The sequence below is a fragment of the Rattus norvegicus genome, chromosome 8 (genome assembly GCF_021556685.1).
Source record: "Rattus norvegicus strain SHRSP/BbbUtx chromosome 8, alternate assembly SHRSP_T2T, whole genome shotgun sequence".
Taxonomy (NCBI): Eukaryota; Metazoa; Chordata; class Mammalia; order Rodentia; family Muridae; genus Rattus; species Rattus norvegicus.
The window spans coordinates 62,176,771-62,200,015 of NC_141541.1; the positions used below are offsets into that span (position 1 = coordinate 62,176,771).

At 44.8% G+C, this 23,245-nt stretch overlaps 1 protein-coding gene across 1 annotated transcript in view; it reads right to left on the reverse strand.

The window, feature by feature from the left end:
* Positions 1-18,985, reverse strand: part of Tnfaip8l3 (TNF alpha induced protein 8 like 3) — a 41,851-nt gene extending 22,866 nt beyond the window's left edge. The window contains 1 exon segment of the mRNA NM_001399312.1: positions 18,837-18,985. Coding sequence (NP_001386241.1) covers positions 18,837-18,888 — 52 coding nt within the window. The 5' untranslated portion in view covers positions 18,889-18,985.
* Positions 18,986-23,245: the final 4,260 nt, after the last annotated feature.

A 23,245-nucleotide genomic window follows, 5' to 3' on the forward strand; every position in this document is an offset into this window, starting at 1 on the left:
ATTTTGTTAGTAAACTTAGTATTTGACATTTTTCTGGAACCAACTCCAGAGAAAGTAAGGTATAGCCTGAGGTGGTGGGAATTTAGGTTTATAGAATTGAAGATCCTGAAAGGCACTGTAATCTGATTAATTCAGCAACATATAAACACACACACACACACACACACACACACACACACACACACACACACCTGTAAAATGAGCTAGAGAAGTTGAGGCACCCAAAGGAAAAGCCAGAAGGGAGACCATTTGGCAGAGAGCAATGCGTCTTTCTTAATGTTCTATCTAGTTTTGTTTTGTTTTTGTTTGTTTGCTTGTTTTTTTAAGAATTTTGTTTCCACCAAAAACTGACTATGGAGCAGGAAAGGGACACTGGTGACATATTGCTTATGAGACCCTTCATGAATATGATGTAATAAAATTGGAACCGGGAGTCAAGCCACATTGGAATATTCAGGATCACCACAGTGAACATCGGGCTTGTGGATTAACAGCACAGGGGGTGGGGAGCACAGTTCACAGTGGACACTGTGGGGTCCGAGGTTGTGATCCTGGGCTTTGTATACTTGAACAAGGGCCCGTCCACTCATACTTCTGTGCTGGTAGAGGCCTGTCTTCCTGGAAGTTCATCAGAAGTATCCCTCCTTTGAGGCTGCCTCTCTAATCCAAACCCTCCCTCCATTTGTATCTAGGACAGTAAATGGTCCAGAATATAATATGCATACTTTAAAGAAACACAAAGTTGGACCACTGAAAGGAATGCAAGCTGAATTACCAGGTCATCTTTCCAGGACACAGATCAACTGTCCTGTGGGTCACAATGCCAGGAGTGTCACTCCTCAAACATGGGGAAAACAGAGACTTGATCTGACTCAGGAGCAGTGTCAGGAAAGAAAGGAGAGCTGGCTTCCTGTCCTTCTGTCAAGTCTCCCGAATTCTCCTGGGTGACAATCTCCTCATCTCCATGGTTTTTTAGTCGGTTAAATAAGGGAGCAGACTTGTGATTGGTGTTCTCAGTTTAATAGAGATCCCCTTTAGAAGCAGAAATTGAAAATATCATCCACAAAACCCACCAATGGACATACACTAAGGATGAGTGTCACCTGTGGAGTGGGTCACAGTCATCCTTCACTCAATGCTGTCCAGATTCTCCCTTTTCTTGCTGTCTTTAGAAATGGGATGTTGCCCCTCCTTAAAAAACCCCGGGAGATTTATCTCAGAGCCTTCTTCTCTGAGAGCCGTGTCTCTTCTCTGGCGTCTCTACAGAAGGCCTTCTTCTGTTTATTTTCTGAGGCTCTTGACTTCCCCAGCAGACCTCTGTGTATGCCAACCACAGAAGAAGAAGAAGAAGTTGGCAGGATCTGTCCGAAAGCCCCTTCCTGTGTCAGCCTCAGTACCCGCAGACTCAGCCACAGACTACCACTGTGCCAGCCTGTCCACAGGGCTCTGTAGAAACTTCAGCTCCAGTTCCTCCTGCTCCCCATTAGATGATGCATACCTATCTTCCCTAAATGCAAATTCCTGTTTTCTCCAGACTCGTCACAACCACACTGTGCATCTTCTCACAGGTCTGCCCAAGTCCGGGTACCCTCTTGCACACTCCCCTGAACAAATTACTCTGCACAAGGCCTAGTCAGAGAATTCCCACTGGCCTTTGTTCCCGGGCAGTTTCAAGAGGGGTATCCTTGACACATGGAAAACATTTAATAAACTTAAACCTCAAAAATTACATAGTGGCTGGACCAGCACAGGAAGACACCCACAGAGGAGTGGTCTTGTATTTCCTCACTTTCAATCCAAATTCAATGGTAATTGCTCTAACCAGTGCTACTAATGGCCTTTTAAAAATAAAATTGTCAAATACAGCGCAATTGCTATAGCCAGTTTTCTGTTTTTCTTTCTTTTTTTATTAATTGTGCATTTGATGGTAGTCAGGGTGGTGGTTTAGTACATATGTACAGCATGTACTGATCAAATTCAAGCTTGTTTCATCCAGACTCTGCCTCACAGCTTCTAGCAATCAACAGTCTACATTCAGGCAGACCCGATATCCACGTGCGAGACACAGCAGGTGGCCTCGCCTTTTGTAGCTTATTTCACTTCACATGATGTGCTCCAGTTCCATCTCTTCTGCTGCTTGTGACGGGGTTCTATTGTTCTCTATGGCTGGAAATTACTACATATACATCATATAACACATACATATTCATACACATGTGAGAGAGAGACAGAGAGACAGAGACAGAGAGACAGAAAGACAGAGAGACACAGAGAGAGAGCATTTTCTTCTTTAAGCAGTTGAAGGATGGGCACCTATGCTGACTCTTATCTCACTGTTGTAAAAACCATGAGCATCCAGGTATTTTGGGGGTGCTGACTTCATTTCATTTGGATCTATATGTAGAAGTTAGATAGCTGGATCAGGTGGTGGATCTGCTTTTAGACTATTTTTTATGTTTGGGTGTCTTGCCTGGGTGTATGCCTATGCATAAAGTATACAGTGTTGGGATTCCTTGGAGCTGGAATTATAGACAGTTTTGAGCTACCATGTGGGTGCTAGAAATGAATGCTGGTCTTCTGGAAGAGAAGTCAATGTTCTTAACCCATAAGCCATTTCTCCACCTCCTTTCTTTTTTTATTTTTAAAGGAATGCCCATAAACTTTTCCGTAGTGTCTATAGTAATTTACGTCCCCATTGTCAGTATATGAGAATTCATAATTTCCCACATTCTTGCCAATGTTTTGTTATTTTGGGCTGACATTACACCCGTCTCAGCTATACCATGATCTTTCATACCAAAGCCCCCCTCTATGACTCTGCTCAATCTGTCGCCTGTTTTAGGACACCTTACCGCCTTCTCAGACCAATTCCTCTTCAACCTCAAGGGCTCTGCTTGAAGGACTTCAGACTCCAGAGAAAACCTTTTCTTCCAGTTCTCTGCCTTTAAGCATACTCTTGGTACCTTTTAGGCATTAATCATCATTAATAATCAGCCACCTAGATGAACAACTTTTACTCCTACCAATCTAAACTCCTTGAGACCAGAAATCTTGAGACACAACAGTCACAGTCTGGACTTGAAATATAGAAAACTACCGTTAGATGAATGAGTGTCTCTCAATTCTGAAATGTATTAGAATTCATGCTAAGAATGCCAATGATAACCTGGAGCTAGCATACACTCGAGATACTAAAATCTACTTCCTCCTCCAGAGGTCTAAAGTCCCTGCTTTGTGCCCCTATCCAGTGTACGGGTTGTGGCTGCCACACTATTCCCTAGGCTAATAAGCTATGTTGGTTTTTTTATTTCAAAGTAATGCAAGTTCATCATTTCAAAATCAAACCTATCTATAAAACTTATAACAAAAATGAAATATCTTCTCACCCATCTCTGATGCTGGCTCCTTAGAGACAAAACAGTTCAAGCTGTTTCTGCTGTTTTCATGACTAATGGCCTCCACTATTTATATGCTTATACTTTTAGTTTTTGGTTTTATTTCATTTTAACCTCCTAGTACAGAGGGTGGAAATTCCATTGTCTTCTCCATTTGTTTTTCCGTCTACCTTCTAGTTTGGTTCTCTGTCAGTATTTGGTTAATCATACTTTGGCAGCTGTGTTATTATGATAGATAACATTCATAGCTTGTTCAGGATGCTCTATGATTTCTATGACTGCATTTCCTTTCTTACTCATCTGTTTTCCCAAGGAGTTAAGATAGCTTGTCTATTTTTGTTTAATTCCGTATCAAGCTAGAGCTAAAACACTCCCCCAGTTACTGAGAGATACAAACTCTTTCTCAGTAGGTTATATAAATCAACTACTTGACCACTTCTACTATTCTCTTGAATATCCCTCTACTGCTAAGTTCTGAGCACACTTTCCTTCATGCCTGATGTTTCCCTCCTCCTTCACCTCTTCTTGACTCTGTGCCTTAGTTCTTGGATTCATGGCTTCTCTTTTTTAATTTACTTCCTGATCCAGTAGAGTGCTGCATTTGTTACTTTTTTTCATCTGTGACAAAATCCCTGTCAGAGAAAACCCAAGGATGCTCAGAGGATTAGTCCACAGTTGCTTAACCCCATGAACGTGGGAAGAATATCATGGCAGCAGGAAGTGTGCACAGGGTAAAGAAACAGGCTGTTCATCTAAGTGCAGAGAGGAAATGAACAGGAAAGAAAGGGACAAAACAAGATAAACCCAAGGACCCAACCTTGATGGTGTGTCTCACCTCCTAACATTTCCAGAATCCCCCAAAATAGGGCTACCAGCTCCAGACCAAACATTCAGTCCACGAGCCTGTGGGAGTTGTATTGCTTTCAAAGCACGATAGGCACTTAGTTCAGGATAGAGATTAACAAACACTGTCAAATGCCATAGAATAAAGCATCAAAAGGTAGAATATCAAATATAAGCATGTTTTTAAACAAGCATTTAAACTGTAACCATTTAAATTTAAAAACACAAAAGAGGTAGAAATTTTAGGGGCCTATGGACCCAGTTGGTTGATCCCTAAGATCTGGTAGCTCCACATGAAGCTACCATGGAAAATTCCTTTGTTTCTGAGATCTAACACAATGACTTTATTCCAACTTCACATTGGATGAATGATTTAACTGGGTCCAGAACTCTATCAAATTTAGCTATCTCAAGTGTGTAAAGGATCACAACTTGAAAGCCAGCCAGCCAGGGCTGGGGATTTAGCTCAGTGGTAGAGCGCTTACCTAGGAAGCGCAAGGCCCTGGGTTCAGTCCCCAGCCCCGAAAAAAAGAACCAAAAAAAAAAAAAAAACAAAACAAAACAAAAAAAAAAAAAAAAGAAAGCCAGCCAGCCTAGAAGACATAACGAGATTCTCTTCACCACGAAGGACATCAACCCAGCCATAAAACCTAGACCTAAAACCTTCAACCTACAATTTCTCCTGCCTACAAGATGTACAGGGGTAAAGAGATAGAGCAGAAACTGAGGGAGTGACCAAAAATAATTGGTCCAGTTTGAGACCCATACCAAGAGAAGGAGCCCACCCCACACATGCTAATGGCATTCTGCTATACTTGCAGATAGGAGCCTACTGTAATTATCATCAGAGAGGCTTCACCAAGCAACTGATGGAAACAGATGCAGAGACCCACAGCAAACATTAGGCGGAGCTTGGGGGAATCCTGTAGAAGGAGTGTATGAACCAGAGGAGTCAAGAACACCACAAGAAAACTTACAGAATCAACTAACCTGGGCCCTTAGGTGCTCACAGAGACTGAACCACCAACCAGGGAGCCTGCATGACCTAGGCCCTCTGCACATGTGTTATGGATGTGTAGCTTGGTCTTCAAGTGAGACTTCTAACAGTGGGAGCCAGGGCTGTCTCTGACTCTGTTGCCTGCCTTTGGGACCCTTTCCTCCTACTTGGCTGCCTAGGCTAGCCTCAGTAGGAGAGCATGTGCCTAGTCTTGATGCAACTTGATATGCCAGGGCTGGTTGATAGCCATGGGAAGCCCCCCTTTTTCTGAAGAGAATGGAGGAGCAGTGCAAATAAGAAAGAGAAAAGGAAGTGTGTGTGTGTGAGTGTGGGGGTGGTGGTGGTGGTGGTGGGGTAGGTGATGAAGTGCGGAGGGGTGACCAGATGGTTCATTTGGTAACAGCATTTGTTGTCAAGCCTGATTACCTGAGTTCAACTACTGGAACTCACGTGGTGGAAGGAAAGAACCAACTTCTGTGAAGTTGTCCTCTGACTTTCATATGTGTGTCATAGCATGTACAAGCACACACACACACACACACACACACACACACACACACACACACTAAATGCGAAAAAGACAAAGTGAGAGGAAAGAAAGAAAGGTAGGAGGGGAGAAGAGAAGAAGGAAAAGGAGGAGGAAGAGAAGGAGAAGAAGCAGAAGAAAATAGAGGAAGGGACACACACACAGAAAGAGAGAGGGAGAGAGAGAGAGAGAGAGAGAGAGAGAGAGAGAGAGAGAGAGAGAGAGAGAGAGAGAAGAGATGGAATGGAGCAGAAGACTGGGACCAGGGAGATATAAGTGAGTGGAAACTTTTCAGCAAGTTTTAGACTTGGTAAATAGATATCCATTAAGTGAAAGGAACTAAGAAACTGTCAGCAACTAGCACACAGGCTGTAGGCCAAGTGACCCTAAGGAGAATGAGCCCTGTAGGAATCCTCCATCCGCTACCACATACCTCCAACTTCACAACTATAGAAGCACATACTCAGTCTTTTTCCAGCCTTGATTTTACCCACATTTCCACCATTCTCACCAGATTATGAAGAACTGACAGCTATGAGTATATGAGAGGCACAGACAGAGGAGGTTTGCACACACTAAGCAAACCTTTTTTTTTTTTAGGAGAGGGAGAGTGGGGGATGCGTTTTTTTTAAATTTTTATTAATTTTTATTTCTATAAGTACATATAGCTATCTTCAGACACACCAGAAGAGGGCACCAGATCTCATTACAGATGGTTGTGAGCCACCATGTGGTTGCTGGGAATTGAACTCAGAACCTCTGGAAGAGCAATCAGTGCTCTAAACCACTGAGCCATCTAAGCAAATCTTCTAACAGCCATATCCTCAATCCCTTAAGAATCCTTCTTATTTAGATAGTTTCTTACTGTATCGTCCAGGTTGATTTTAAACTCCTGGACTCAAGATATTCTCCTGTTACAGCCTCCTAAGTGCTAGCACACACACCCCCATAGCATCCTCTCAATGGTATGTCCTTTAAAAATAAAAACCTCTCTGAGTCAGTGATGAAGTTCTCCACTGCGACATAGGAACCTGCCAGTGGCCATATTCCTAAAGAAAAGTGACTCTTCCACCCCCAGCAGTCATCAACTGTCAGCATCTTTTCAGGTAAGGGTGGGGCATCAGGAGGTTTCCTCTGACCATGCTGGAATCTTTACCTCACTTGTTCTAACACAAGATGCCCACTGCTGTGAGTTCGTGTGTGTACCATCCCTGTCATATCCAGGGGACAGCAGTTCCCAGCACCCCTCCTATTGTCTAGCTTTTACAGTCTCTGTCTGCTCTTCCTCAGTGTTCCCTGAATCTTGGGGAGAGGCTGCTATAGCTGTCCTACCCATAGATGAACACTCACAGTTGCCTGTTTTCAGTGGTTTAGCTAAAAATTCATTCCCAGAGATCATTATTAGAGTTTTCCCTCCCTCCATCCTTCCTTCCCTCCCTCCCTACTCCTTCCCTTTCTCTCTCTCTCTCTCTCTCTCTCTCTCTCTCTCTCTCTCTCTCTCTCTCTGCTTTTCTTTTTAATCATGGACTTCATGCATAGTAGGTAATTCTCTACATGTAAGCTCTATCCTCAGCCCAGAGAGTTTCTTCTTAATAGCAAAACAAAACACCAAGAATGATTGGACACAAATCTCTATGCCCACCTGCGAACCTTAGCCTATCCTGCAACAAGGGAAAGAGAAGAAAGCCTGAAGTGGAGGTGTTCGGGAATAGCTGTGAATTTACATGCTGCTGCTCTCAGGAGGAGCTGTGTGTTATTCTCAGCACGACAACTTCTTCTGTAGGAGTTTTACATTCATCTCAGTCATTCTTTCCCTTATATTTTCTGATCTCTTGCTTTAAAAAGTCATGTTGGTTATAGTCACTTACAAATAGCAAAATAATTACTCCTGATTATTATTGTTATTGTTATTATTGATGTTGTTGTATGTATGCATGCACTGGGGTTGTGAAGCAGTTTCCTTCAGGATCCAAACATTTCAACCTGAAGGGAAGCTCCTTAAGCCAGAAATTAAACAACTCAAAATAGCTCAGGAAGTCCCTAAAACTGACCAGGTTCACTAGATCCCCTCCCTTCCGGGAATAAAATAGCTGTTGTAAGTCACTCTCAGGCAATTCACAGTGCAAAGCTTCTGAGACTAGGCAAGCATTCTGAAAAAGACCAGCTAAAGTTCCCAGAAGAAGCTCAGACCAACTGATGCACCTGGAAAGGACAGTCTCCAATCTGCTGAGCTGCCTTCAGCTGTGCAGTGTGCTCCAAGGTCCCAGCTTTTATGACCTGTCACCTGTGCTGGGGTGGGCTCTGGTGACGCAGCTGTCTTTAAGTCATTTCTGCCCCTGCAAGTTACCCCTCATCCATATCCTGTAAGTAACCCCAATAAAGATCATAGGTTTACCAAGTTGAACTTTAGTATTATCAATCATGGCTCCCTATTTGAGGTTAGTAGGAATGTGTGTTGAGTCTCCTCAGGAAACATCTTCTCAAATAACAACTGGGGATTCTACCCGGGGCTAACCAACCAATACTAAGCAAGTATTCTTATTCATGGGCTACATCCCAGTCCCAAGTCAGCTTCTTTTTTTTTTTTCTTTTTTCTTTTATTCGGAGCTGGGGACCAAACCCAGGGCCTTGTGCGAGCTAGGAAAGCGCTCTACCACTGAGCTAAATCCCCAACCCCCCCAAGTCAGCTTCTTATTAAGCAGGGAACTAAGTAATGGAATGTGTTGGCTTTCCACTTGCAAACTAAATGAGTTTCTCTGTGTGGAGAAGATAGTTCTGTATGTTGTCCATTATAATTTTGTATTTGAATATGCACAGAATAAGCCATTTTTGTAACATAAACCAACAAATTAAGTATAGCCAAAGATCTTGGCAAATAATGAATACTAATCCTCAACAGGGATTGAGAGAAATTTAAAGCTGTTTTAACGATGCTGGGAAGTGTGAGTATTGCTTTTTCCTATCAGCTGCCTGATAGGTTTGGTAGGCTGCAGTCAGGTGAGGAGACAGAAGGAATAAAGAATGTGGGCCTACCATGTGGCCTCTTCTTCTCAAGCTTCAGAGGCACAAGAAACCCCTCAATCAGATTTCCATCTAACTGCTTCAGAAACAGATACTATTTCTATACTCACTGCCACGCAACACCTCCATGCTGAATTTGTCATTAGAACGATAGATGAATGGTGGGGGTGACAAGCCAAGAAGCTAATGTGATCTTGTAATACTGAATTTTAAGCGTTCTTTTTTCTCCCCTCATTTTAGAAGTAATAAAATACAAAAGCAAAACACGTAAACCAAAAGATTAAAGATAAAAGTCAATCATAATTAGGGTAGAAGTCAAATATACAGAAAGAGTAAGGCGGGGGTGGGGTGGGGAATGGGAGTCAGGGATGCCAGATGTCTACACTGCTGGCCAGCAAAATACTGCAAGGTTGTGCTTCAAGAAAGCCAAGTGAGTGGGGTCCCAGCAGGTCCTATCACGGTCCAGAGCCCAGCTGGGAAACTGTGGGAGGAAGAGGGCTGAGGGCAGGGGTGGGTTCACTCCAACCAGTGATCACTGAGAAATACTGAGAGGGAAGAAACAGGAAGACGTCAGAGTCCAGGGAGGAAGCAGGAAGGAACAAGATTGTGGGAAAGTGAGAAGGAAGAGCCACGTAAGGGGGTGGTGGGTCACATTTGGGTCACAGAAGTGCTGTTCTGAGCTTCGTCACCGCCAGCTCCCAGTTGTTGCTTTTCAAGAACAACTCCTGTGGAAAGTTACATGGATTTAGCGAGGGAAAATCCACAGGAAGTGTACCTAAAAGAAAGATTTATGATAAATGTAATCGCATATAATGGTTTGTTTGTTTTTGTGTTTAAAAAGCTGTTTAAGTGTATGTGAGTGGGCTGCTCTGTATCTCACTCATCTCACGAATGGCTGCGTCTATAGATGTGTGCATATGCCTGTATGTTCACACATGCTATGAACACAGCAAAACTGAGGTCGTAGATTATTCAACTTTCTTCGAGAAGTGCAATAATGTAGATTCTTCTCTATATCATTAAATATTCTTCAGACTAATTTTTCTTGAGAGGTGAATAATGTATGAATAAGCTAATTAATAAAAAAGAATTAAACTGTCAGGAAAAAGAGAGCTGAAGAGTGTTGCACCATGTGTAATCATCAAGTGTTTGATGTGTAGCTGTTGCGTGGGTCCTGTGTACTCACCGTGTACTCAAAAATTCAGTAATCGTTGGACTGAATGTTGAAGCTGTTTGTTTTGGTTGGCTATTTGAGTTTTGTCTCCCATGTTCTTTCTTTGGGGTCGTCCGATTATGCTGCACAATTTGTGCTCTGGATACTGTAACCATCCTGACAGTGTCTGTTGACTGTAAACAACACGGTTGTAGCTTTGTGCTATATGACTGAGTGGGACTTCCTAAAGGGAAGGGTTTTGTCAAAAGAGCGAAGCAACAGCCGTGCCCTGGGGGACATGGGCAGGAAAGGGGCATCAAAAGGAAAACAATGCTAACAATTAAGGAAGGGTGCAGGAGGATCTGGATCACAGAAGATTTAGTCAGAGAGTTAAGGCGCTTGAGGTTTAATTTCTACCACATACCACTCTGGGCTCTCTAAAAGTTGGCCTTGTATAAAGTAAAGTAACTCTCCCTGCCTTCTTGATGGGCTTGATTCAGTAAAGTATGAAGCTAAATCCCAAAGACAGAGACGTCTAACATAAGGGAACTCATTTCCCAGTTTCCTTACAACAAATTTAATTCTTTAAAAAAAAATCAATCTCAAGAAAGGGAAGACATAACTGGAGAACTAGGGGATGCTAAATTGTTTTCTCTTGAAGCTGACAGCTATTGAAGCTCAAAGCTAATTAACCTTTGTGACAACCATGTCACTGGATGATAATACTCCTCAAGAAATAAAAACGTAATAATCCAAGGGTTACATGTAGGGTGCCCCTAAGTGAGAAGGGGGAATGAGCCTGACTCAGAGGAAGAAGATGCTCAACAAAGTGTAGGTGTGGGCTAGGGTTGTCAGTCTTCTGCAGATACGCCTGGAATAGAAAACCCAATAGAGGAAAGGGAAGGGGCGGGGTTAGTTTTTCAAGAATCACCCTTGAAGAATTCTCATCAGACCAGCCTGCAGGCAAGACTATTGAGAATTTTCTTGATTGCTAATTGATGTGGGAGGGCCCTTCCTACTGTGAGTGGTACTATCTCTGGGCATGTGGGCCCAAAGGTAACCAAAATGAGCTTGGAAGCAAACCAGTAAGCAGCATTCCTCGGTGGCTTCTCTTCAAACTCCTGCCTCCAGCTCCTGTCTTGGCTTCCCTCAAGGACAAACACTAACCTATAAGCTACAACCAAACCTCTCTTCCATAAGTTTCTCTTAATTATGGTGTTGATCACAGCGTCAGAGAGCAAACTAGAGTAGATGTTGCTATCCGGAATGTAGGGTATTGTCACGAAAGACCTGACTAAGATGCTCTTTAAGTACTTGGAACTCTGGGCTGGGAGTTCTCAGAGCTTGGCGACCTGCTGTGGGAACTTGGAGGAGAATGCAGAGAGCAGAGCAGCAGACAATGGAGGCCTGGGCTGCGATGTCTGAGAGGGAAGCAAAGACTACCAGGGCTGTTCCTAGGATAACTGTGAATTGGAAGCCTGTGGTTTCTTGTCAGCAGAGACTGAAGAATCAGATGTGATTAACAAGAGGCCATCACCACTGAAGTGGAACCTTTGCTTTACTGTGACAATCAGTGCCGGTTAGCTAGGCTTAAAAACGATCTGTCACTAATCTGACAGCAACGTCGTTAAGGTGAAATCGTCTGGAGATTACTTCCTCGAAACAAGCACACACAAATGGTGCCCTAACTGACAGGGGAAGTCTAGTTGTCAGGGTTCTGAGAACCAAGGGAATCGAGTGGGATATGCAAAGCAGCCTAGTGACATCCATCAACCTAACACATGGTTTACCTGTACAAGAGAACAGGTTTTAGACTTAGGCTGACTCCATTTCTGCTCACTTACAAGATGCACTATCTTGAGGAAGTTACTTATGTTCTGTGTCTCTATTTCCTTGCCTAGAAAATTAGGCTATTTCCAGCATTTAACCCAGAAGCATGGTTAATAAAACATTCAATGCCATGGGAATAACTAACGTTAAGACATTATAAGGACTTAATGTAAAATTTTAAAAATGAAGTACCATTCTTAGGGCTGAACTTTGGGTGATCAAAACAAACATCTAACCATCTCCCCTTTTGCTTTACCACTTAAGGCCCTTGTTTCTCTTAACATAGAGTCTCTAATCCCAGTCTTTCCTCACTGCCTTTCTTAATTTTATCCACTAGAAACCAAGGAAGCAAGATCCAAAGGTATCAGCAAAGAACTGGTGCAGAAACAGCCCGCTACCACCTTCCCTTCCTCTACGCCCTATTTCCAGTTGAACTGTAGGCCCCAAGTTAGGGAGCACAGAACACGCGCATGAACCCGCCATGAAAAGCAGTTTCTGTCTCATACATAAAGTGGATGTCTCTATCACATGAAGAAAAATAAGCTGGAGGTCTCCCCAAAGCTGTGTATCATTACTAAAATTCTTCTTTGAGGGCTAGAATGGTTCACAGAAAACGTATTTTACTGTTGAAACAGAATCTAGCAGCCAGTGGCTGCCTCTGTGGTTTCTCTAGTTTAAGCAATATTGGACACCACCAAAGTGTCTCTTTTTCTTCCCAGAGAACTGAATTACGAAGTCCTGGTTTCTATTAGGGTGTGTCCAGCACTCTCTGTGCTGCCAAACCTTCCAGTTTTACAGTCTGCACATGGGTAGATTTTCCATGAACACGCTCAAATTTATTTCCAAGTAATGATGTCTAAGAAACCCAGTAAGCATTTAACCAAAAAGAACATTTCTGATGTAAAATGAAAGTAGCATTTTTTTATGCCTCAACATAAATGGGAGGGGAAGGGTTCATCTTATATGGTTTTTTTTTTTTTTTTTGTCCACGGAGGGGTTGTTATGTGAAGTTTATTCTTTAAATTCTCTCCTTTTTCTTTTCCTTCTCTACCTCCCTTTCTCTTCTTTCTTCTTTATGCTGTTGGGAATCAAACTCAGGTATTTATCCATGCTAGGAAAGCACTCTACCACCTCGATACACCCGCAACCCTGTTTTTTTTTATATACTTACACAGAATACACTGAAAACACCCACCTACACAGACATTTTATATAAATTAGAGGCCAAGTAACTGAAAAACTAAACAAAATTATTTATAGAGTATCTTTCTAGAGATCTAAACAGCCAAGGACACACGAAGAAACCCTGTCTCCAAACACACACACACACACACACACACACACACACACACACAGAGAGAGAGAGAGAGAGAGAGAGAGAGAGAGAGAGAGAGAGAAAGAGAGAGAGAGAGAGATTTAAATGTGGATTAAAGTGGAAGTTAGTGGTAGCTATGTCAGAGAATGAACCCATTAGAGACAGCACTAATGGAGAAGGTGACAATAATTACATTTGACTGGTAAATGATAAAACCAGGTACTATATTTTCTTTTTCTTTAATAATTTTTGTTTTAGATTTATTTATTTATTATATATGAGTACACTGTCACTGTCTTCAGACACACCAGAAGAGGGCATCAGATCCCATTACAGATGATTGTGAGCCACCATGTGGTTGCTGGGAATTGAACTCAGGTCCTCTGGAAGAGCAGTCAGTGCTCTTAACACTGAGCCATCTCTCCAGCCCAAGTACTATATTTTCTTAAAGAGAACAATAATGCAGGAAATGTTATATGTGCATGGTCACAGACACTGTTTCAGAACCTTCCCACGAGAGCCAACAGTGTTGTCCCACGTTCCAAATCCCACACTACATACTGCTGAGGTTGCCCAGTTTCAGATTCAGCTTGCAGCAAGTGTTTCCTCTACCTGACATGACTGCAAACAGCTGCTTCCTGCCCTTCCCTGTGCCTCTTCTTCTACAGATATTGATCCTGAGAGAAGTTCAAACACAAAAACAAAAGCAGAGTGATCCTCCTCCTGCCAAGTTCTACCTCAGAGTCTGCTTCCTGGAGAACCATCTTATCTGCCCAGGCTCGCATATACACCTCCACCTACCCTACATATACACCTCCACCTACCCTACATACACACCTCCACCTACCCTACATACACACCTCCATCTACCCTACATACATACACACCTCCATCTACCCACTCATCCAGCAACCTGCCACTGGGCGTAAGGCACATAAGTGGTGTGGGGGTGGATGATATACATGAGCTTTAGGAAGCTCACAAATGCAATAGCCCAGGATAAGAACCATCATGAGATTCGGACTATCGTGTCCAGTGCTAAGGAAGAATACAAAAGAGACAGGGATGCCATCCCAAGAAGGGAGGTCTAGCATCCTGGTGCACCATAGCTAGCACTGTCTCTAACCTGCTCCCCCTGTGTAATGCCAAATCCTAGAGGACAGAACAGGCTCTGTTATCTCTCTTCACAATTCCTCATAATTTCTAACCAAGTCCAGGACAGCGCAGAAATTGTCAGAAATGGCAAACAGAGCAGAAGACAGCACACCTGCCAGTTCTGCTTTATAGGGTGGGCTTCGGCCCCTGACCTGGCCATCAGTGTCAAGTTCCCAGGGAGATCCTCCAGATGCTCGGACGTCTATATTTAAAGCTACATCCATGGAGTCCGAGAAGATGAAGAACCAGAAGACAAGTTCCTGATCATCAAACAGCTACAGCTCATGGCATGGGCAGGACAGTAGCCAGTTCAAGCTTCAAATCAGGAAGAAGGAAAGGAACCTGAATAATAGCCAAATGGTATGGCTTGCCCGGACCACTCCTACCTTCAGTCAGCCAGGTCACCATCATCAATCCATCAGCAAGTCCCAACCTAACGACGGGACTCAGCAGACCCCTAAAACTCACAAAACAAACCTGCGAAGTCTAAATGTTTCCCTCAGAGCCAGTGAAGAAAAGATAATTAAAGAAAACATCAGTGTCAGGTGCCTGAAGGGACACAGTTCTGAGACCGTGAGTGTGGTCCGGGATCAGTCCCCAGCGCTTCCCTGCCTCCTGGACAGCTCCACTCAGCTGTTCTGGTCTCCTTCTGGCTCCACACTCTCTGCTGCCTTCCTTCCTGCTCCTCCCATGGCCTTGGTGCGATCTGTAACTAGCTTCTGCCTCTGTCTCTGAAATGTCATTTGCACCCTTCCTCTGCACTCGTGCACCGCCTCCTCAGTGCTGTAGTCACACCCTGAAAGCAGGGGCTCTGAGTCTCAGTGATCTCTGCATTTCTTTGTCTCTGCAGGATGTGGTTTCTGGTGATGGTTTTCTGTTGCTGTCCAACAATCATGGGATACCCCTTTCCCAAGTTTTCAAGATCTTCTTATAGTTAGCCTGCCCCACATTGACTCTTTTTATTTCCTGAGTACTCTCCCCAGTTTACCTGTACCTCTGCTCAAACTCTCTAGCTTCTGGAGTGTCTGTCTGTCTCCTCCTGGTATCAGTTATTTGATGGACCAAGCTTAGGATACAAGGAAACAGGAATGGCGGTCAGGGCTACCATTTCTTTTCTCTAGAAGCAACTCCCTCATGCACAAACTCCATCACCCAGAAGAGCTTTTCTGCAGCACCTCCACAGCTACAGTCAGCCTGTCTTTCCTGGACCAGAGAGCTGTTGGTTCAAGGAGATCTTTTGCCTTCAGCTGAGTAGACAGACTCTCTTGGTCTTCTAAGTCAGAAAGGAAAAAAAAGTGATCTAACTAATGCTAATCCCCTGTTGCTTCTTAGGAACGTTTCTCATTCACTTTAGAATTAATATATCAAGCCCTAGGATTTCCAAGAGGTGGACGATAGATTTGCCAAGTGGAAGTCTGCCAAGTTGGGTCTCTGGAGTGAATCCAGTGTTCCATAAACTCTGCTGCTTTCCTAACCACAGAAGGAGCCATAAAATGACAGAAAGGGAGGTGAGATGCTGATAGCAGAATGACAGAGAAGCATCAGCTCATGCCTCCCGGGAGGAAAAGCAAGAAGATTTCTACAAATATCATCCCAAACCTCTCCTTCAGAGCCCTCCCCTGCCCAGGGTGCTGGTTGCTCAATGAGAGATCCACATAAAATGGAAGACCATTGGCAGAGTCTCTCAAAACAGGAAAAATCAAGGGAACTGCCCCACTCCTTGCCAACAGGTGACCATGATGGGCAAGTACAAAAGGGACAGGAGCATCTCCTGCCTCCTGGATGGTGGGAAGAAGTTTAGGATTGGGAGCAGCACTGGGAGGAGACTGCCACTTCTTTTCCACGTGGAGTAGCACTCCACATGGGATCTCCCATTACCACACTGGCAGGAGGACTGGCTGAGGGGTCCAGTGTCTTTCATAATTCCCCTAGAGCCTTGGAGAGGATGAGGGAAGCAGGAGGCTGTGATGCCCCCATCTTGATGAGGTCAAAGGTCAACGAAGTTGAGAATCGATGTACACTAAGACTCACTCTGGGCATTCCCAGGTAAGCAGAAAGGGAGACAACTGAAAAATCTCACCAGCTACTCAGTGTAATCATGACATCACCTGCTACTCAGTGTAATCATGACATATATATTGACTTCTAACACCTTACGCCTTGCAATTTTTACTCTACAAAGCACTAGGACCCATTATTTCCTAGGATTCCTAAAGAAAACCCAGGTTATATTTCTAGAGATTTCAGGTGATAGTAACAGCTTCCATTTACTGAAATGACCGAGAACACATTCCAGGTGTTATTTACTTGGTCTTGGTAGTGCTATGGTTGGAAAGTGAAGTTACCTGCCCCTGAATGAGACACGAAGGTCCTCCTCGTCCTAGAGTTTATTTTCCTAGCCTTATGAAGGCCCATCCTACGTACAGGCCTTACAAAGCAAGCAAGTGTGTCTGCCCCAGAGTGTTTACTCCTCTGCCTTTCTCTGCGGCAGACTCACTCACCTGGAGGAGGTACAGGTCTGCAGAAGAATGTGAGTTTCTTGTAAGGACAAAGGACAGCCTCTATGGATAAATGTCTGCCTTTTAAATTGTCTCTGCATCCGCAACAACAGCTTCCGTTTGACAGGATGCAAGTCGAGCAAGATGGAGAGACAGGCGCTAATTCTGAAGCTCCGCCACTAAGGGGAACACTTTCCGACTGAAAATAATGAGTGAGACTAAATGCCACTTAGCATAATGGCTCATGACATTAAAATAAATGTTCAAGTCGTGAGACTTGAGCACACAGGAAAGAAGGGATGACTGCAGACAACAGTAAGGTGCAAACAAACGCGACAGCTTGTGAGCGCTGGCTGCCCTGCTCTTCCAGGCGCACCTGACCTGAGTGACAATGTGTGCTGTGCTGTGAGCTGTGCGGCTCACACGGACTGTCAGTCACTTGGACAGGCAGTGACATTCAGAGCTGAAGCAGGCTGGGGGGTGGGGTGGGCACACTTGGATATATGTATACATATTCCTTCTGTCCTCTTGCCTTTAAGTACTGAGGACCCCGGAATTTCTCCTGCTCCCACCTCCTTTTAGGGAGTCTCATTACCTTTCTACCCTTTCCCCTCAATTTCCTCGACTTCACCTACAGAATAAGCCCGTGAGTCATGGCAATGTAACTGAGATTTCTAAAGTGTCAGTGACAATGTGTCTGGTGTCCATCTACCCCAAGCTTTGGAGATAGACTTGGATACACGCCGATACCTACTGGAGACGCCTATTGGATTACATGGCTAAAGAAGATCCGAAAGCCACCCATGAAGTGAAATCTTGGTGCCTTACAGTCACAGAAACACATAGGCATGCAAAAGGACCGTGGTTATGAAGAGCATCTGCACCCACACACTACACCAAGTAGGAGCCACGCATACAGGTCCTCACATACAGGGACCTCCCTTGCTGCCTACCTTACCCCAGGAAGCCTACCCACTCAAAGTGAGGACCACAGCCGCCTGCAGCTGGGAGAGCTAAGTCCCAGGGAGTCTGGACCTCTGCAAAATGGAGATTTTTTTTAAAGTAAAGTAAAAACAAACACCAACAAAACCCATTTGGGTAGATGATATCCTTCCCCAATTCTTGAACTTGAGTTCCCTACACCAGCACCTAGTCTAATAGATCTTCCATCATCAATTGGTCCCCACTGTTGGCACTCGGGTGTGCCCTTCGGAAATGTGAAGACCTGACTGTGTACCGGCTTGTGCTAGGAGACTCCCAGCAGACAGTCACGGTCTGTGTAGCAAGCAAACTTTGAGGGCTGTGCTGGGCGCACAGAACTATGATTGCAGATAGAAAGTGAGTGGAACCTGGATCACAGGGAGGGGCCTGAGGGCGAAGCGCTGGTGGAGGTGGGCTGAGCATGAAGGAAATTTGACCTAGGGTTGTGGTTGTGGCAGCTTCCTCCTGTTGCTCAGTACGGGGAGTGGCAGAGAAGGACATTCATTTCTCTAAATAAGCATCCTCTTATCCTATCGCTTCCATTACTATTGATTATGGAAAGCCGGTAGCACCTCTTAAAGGGGAAGACCAGTTCTGCGTGTCACTTTGGAACCCCTCCTCCGCTAACCACACCACAGGGATGGGTTAGCACTTCTGCCCTGGCTTGCCTTGCGGAGCACTTTCCGGGAACCTCAGACATGAGCTCAGTCAGGAGCCCTGATCTACCCACGAGTCTTCTTCCCACCGACTCTGAAGCGTTTGTCAGGATGGCAGACTAGGCAACACATGGGAAGTTACTTCAGTTCGTTTTCCACTGAAAATTACAAGACGCAGATCTCTCAAGCTCTCCTCTCCCCCACCCCCACCTTGCAGTGCGTCCCAAGGCCTCCGCTGGAGACCCTGCCACTGTGCGATCCTTGGGCAAAATGTCCCTCCTGTCTCTCCGACGCACCTAAGTGCAGAGGGGTGGGAGGACGTCCCCAAACCAGTCCCCAGTCTCGGTGTGGAAGGGTTCGGGCATCTGGGGACCGGCCTTCTGCCCCACAGCTCTGAGAAATACTCTGCGCTGGCCTCCCCTCCTCTCCAACCCCAGCCCTCCCGGCAGGGTTACCCCCTCGCTACCTGCAGCAGTCCCGGGCTCGCCCTCGCTCTGCTCTCCAGAATCTGAATCCATACTGTGGGCTGCCACCCGCGCATCCACCACCGCCCGCCTGCCGGGCGCTCCCGACTCTGGTGGACGCGGCACACACGGTATGGGCTGCAAAGAGTCTGGAGCCCGGGCGGTGCAGAGTGGGCAGTGTGTGGCCAGACACTAGGGCCAGGGGGCGGCTCCGAAGAGGCCAAGCCCGCTCCAGTGGCCCGCCCGCCGCCCGCCAGTGCTTGCACGCGAGGGTAGAGCCCGGGTGTGGGGGGGAGCGGGGGGGGGGGCTGGGGCTGGTGGCGGGTAGGGTGTGAGGGAGGGAGAGGAGGAGTGTCCAGTGCTCCTGGCTGGGGATAAGTAGCCTGGGTTCCTCTATACCCAGAGCCCTGGACTGGGGAGCCTGGTGTGGTGGTGCTGGTCTTGGAAGCCAGGACGCCCCTTCTTTGGGTGTGGCAAAGTTTGCAAGATTGCCTAAGTGAAAGTGCACCTCTCTGCCCACTGGGAAAAAAAAAACCAAGGTGTACTGTTAGGTTTAAGGTTGTGAGGCTGTACAAGTTCAACTTCACCACTTAGATGCCTTGAAAGAAATCTGTGTCTGTTGCCTCGCGTAGGGAGGGGAGCGAATAGTCTTGCAGGAATTTTGTGGGAAGTATAACGCCGGTTCGCTCGTGAGGGAACAAGCACCAGGCCTGTCGCCTGGTGAGGAAGTAAACAACTAGTCAGGTAGTGATAACTCCCGCTGTTCAGACTCTTCTCCGTGTGGGCGTGGCTTGTGGAGCTGGTTCTGAGAGCTGGGTGAGCGCCCAGCCTGATTTGGACTGGAAGGCTGGACCCGCCCTGCCAATCAAGCTGCCGAGCCAAGTTTTGCCTCCAGCTCGAGAGGCATGAATTGATTCTGAAAACGTTTTCTTTTCTGGGGAGATGGCTTAGTGGGTAAGAACGCTTGGTGTTCCAGCATGGGGGAATTGAATTAAAAAGCTCTGCATGGTCCCCACAGGTGCCTGCAAACCCCGTGCAGAGCAGCCACAGGAGGATTTCTGGGACCTGCTGGCTGTCAGCCTAGCTCCAGGTTCAATGAGAGGTCCTATCAGAAGGGAGTAAGGGATTCTGGACATCTGATGTCCTCCTCTGGCCTGGGAGCTGGAGAGGAACCGTTTCTTGCTGATGAGACTAAATGCAAAGCACTAAAGGTTCTCAACATCCTCTTTCATTTTCTTTTTTACAAAAGTAATTTATTAACTAATCAAGGGGCCAATCCAGGAAGGAGAAGCACCCAGCGGGAAATCAGTCGCTATTGATTTCTGAGTATGCATGGACTTTCATTGTATTCCTCTATTAGAAGCTTTAAAATTCACGTAGCCGCAAGCCTGCTTCTCATGACTATAAACTTCCCACAGCAATCGCAAACTATTGACTTGAGAGAAAATAAATCAGGAAGAGAACGCCCACCTAAAGGTGTGAGATTCCCAGTGTATCCTCTGAGCACTCATTTTGTCTGAACTAAGACCCAGAGATGCGTTAGGTCGAACCATTTGAAACTGCGTCTTGAAGGTTGGAAACATAGCTGAGCTGTGGCTACTGTATAGATTCAGCCTAAGGTTAACCCCATTGCACAAGGCCAGAATCTGGGGCTCAGGTCAGTAAGTTCATGAGAGAGGACAGACATCGAAGCTGCCTAGAGTGGACAACTGCTCTAGTCCAGTGTTACAGAAGTGCTGTGACTCCTCATCTGGCTCATGGCTACCTTGTTCCGTGAGATGTAGACCTCACAGAACATTATTAAAGCTTTTCTTTTTATTCTAGGAGAAAGCTTTCTGGAAGACCAAACTCATTGGCTTTGGCGATAAAAGTTTTATTTGAAGAAATGCTAAAAAGCAAGCAAACAAAAAACAAACAACAACGACAACAACAAAACCCTATATAAAATGTGTGTTCTTGGGCAAATGGCCCAACCTCTCTCTCCTCCTGTGTTAGCATCTCCCTCACAGTCCCCTGTGAAAGAATAAAAGTAGTGAGTATGGAAGCAATCTGCCCAATGTAGGCACATTGTTAATGTTTGTTTTTTTTGTTTTTGTTTTTTTTTTTTAAAGGACTGGAGAGATAGCTCAGTGGTAAGAGCACTGACTGCTCTTCCAGTTCAAATCCCAACAACCCAACTACATGGCGGTTCACAACCATCTGTAATAGGATCTGATGCCCTCTTCTGGAGTGTCTGAAGACAGCTACAGTGTATTCATATAAATAAATAAATAAATCTTTAAAAGAAAAAGGAAAAAAACATGAATCATTTGGTCTAGTAGATCTCATCTAGAAACAAATGGATAAAAATAAAACCCTATTTAAAAAAAAATAAAAAGGAAAAGAGAATGCAAAATTGGGTGCAAGTTAATGTTCAGGAAAGAAACAACTGTGTCATTTAAAATGTTTGCTGCGTTAGAGCTGAAAGCTCATGCCCACAATTCCAGCATGGGGAGGCTGAGACAGGTCTGCTGGCCACAAGTTCAAGGCCAGCATGGGCTGCATAGTGAGTTCCAGGTCAGACTGTGCTGCAAGGTGAGATCCTGCCTCAAAAAAATAAATGGGAAAATAATTTCTTAAAGTTTGCTGTAGCCATGTCACAGAGGAAAATGGCAATGATCATGATGTCACATGACAGAGTGCATTAGGCTGAAAGGCGTTGAGGATGGGGAGTATGTGGCTTAGTAACAGACTGTCTGCCCAGCATGTTTAAGATGCTGTCAGTCTCTAGCATCACAGAGCCCCCCCCTTGTCTCATTCTCTTCCCCCACCCCACCCCCTCTCACACACAACCCTTGCATCTCTAAATACCTAATCTAAATTCAACAACAGCAATGTACGTTGTTTTCTGTGCCTTAGACTTTGTTTTCTTATACTTGGTGTTTTTGTTTCTGTTTGTCTAAGTTTCAAGGACTGGTGCTTTATGAGTGTTATGCTGATACAATCAATGTCTAACAGCAACAAAATTAACCAGGAACCTTCTTGTGCTGAGATCAACAGTCCTGAGGACACATATTCCAAACACACACATGTCCATCCATCACCAGACCTCTTCTGAATACCAGCTTATTTGAGCTCAGAGGTAAGTGTTCATGGGGGCAGAGAAGGAAGAACCGATCAAAGTTTCTTGAAAAGTCCCCAAGATTGCTTTAAGTAGCAATCCCCATTCAGTTAGCTGTTCCCAGGCTCCTGTTTCTGCATAATGAGACAGATGTAGAGTGGAATAGTGTATGTGCAGTTAAACAATGGAAGGGAGAGATCCAAACTAAATAACCTCTCCATTCTAGCTTCCTATGGAATGCAATCTGTTGTCACGGGACAAGACAAAGGGAACTGATTGCAGGCATAGGCGTCTAAAGAGAAATGTTAATAGAATACACATTATCTGTGCCTCCAGATGGGAAACCAGTGTTAGAGAAGGAAGCCCTTAAAACAATATCTCATGACCATCACCCCATGAAGACAATGAAATCCAAGGTGAGTCCTCTCTTTACAAATCCATCCTGGCACTTTTTTTTCTTTTTAAAAAAAATGTTTGGGAACTGAAAGGAAAAATGGGTTCCAGCAGAGCCTTTGTGTATTTTGAGAAGAATAGCATTACTCTGCAGACTTGAGTCTAGAGTCAGAACTTCACAAACCACCTTCTCACTGTTTCCACTACATCGTTGGAGGCTGGCAGCTCTTACGACAGGAGAATGTCTAACTTCCATTGGCCTTTTTTTTTTAACTTCAGCAAACAACATTCTTAAGTTTTTATAGAAATTGTGTATCTGTTGGGCAAAGTATATCTATCTGTGAGGCGTCAAGAAACAGAAAATAAAATTGATTCATTTCTGCTAAGGAAATAATACTCCTTTGGTCTGAGCCAGAGCTATGATTCATTTGCCTGTCTCCTCTTGTGGGATGGAAAGGGAGTGTCTGCAAACCTCTTGACAGCAGAAGGGAGGGAGGCTTTGAGGAAGGTGGTTTGCAGTGCTCTGACTGCAGATTCAAGTGTGCTCTTCTCTGGGCTGAGGTGGCTTTGACCCAGAAGATGAGGGGCTGTTCACGACAGCCTCATTACTAATAACTTACTTCAAGGTAGGCAGAAAGGCAGCTTCTGACATTCAGAACCATCATGACTCCATAGGAGCGGCTGCTTAAAGGTAGTTCAGTGTTGAACGACCAGGACAAGGGGTTGGGAAACGGCCTTGAAAGAAGGGAGGGGCTTTTCACATTTCTTTCTTTCTAGCAAAATATAAGGTTTTATGGTTCCTACTTCTTTTTTTCAAATGCGGTGCACTCTGATGATAGAAAAATGGGAAAATATAAGTACAAAGGAGGAAGATTTAAAAACCCATCAATAACTCTACTAGTTGGTACACTGTGATGC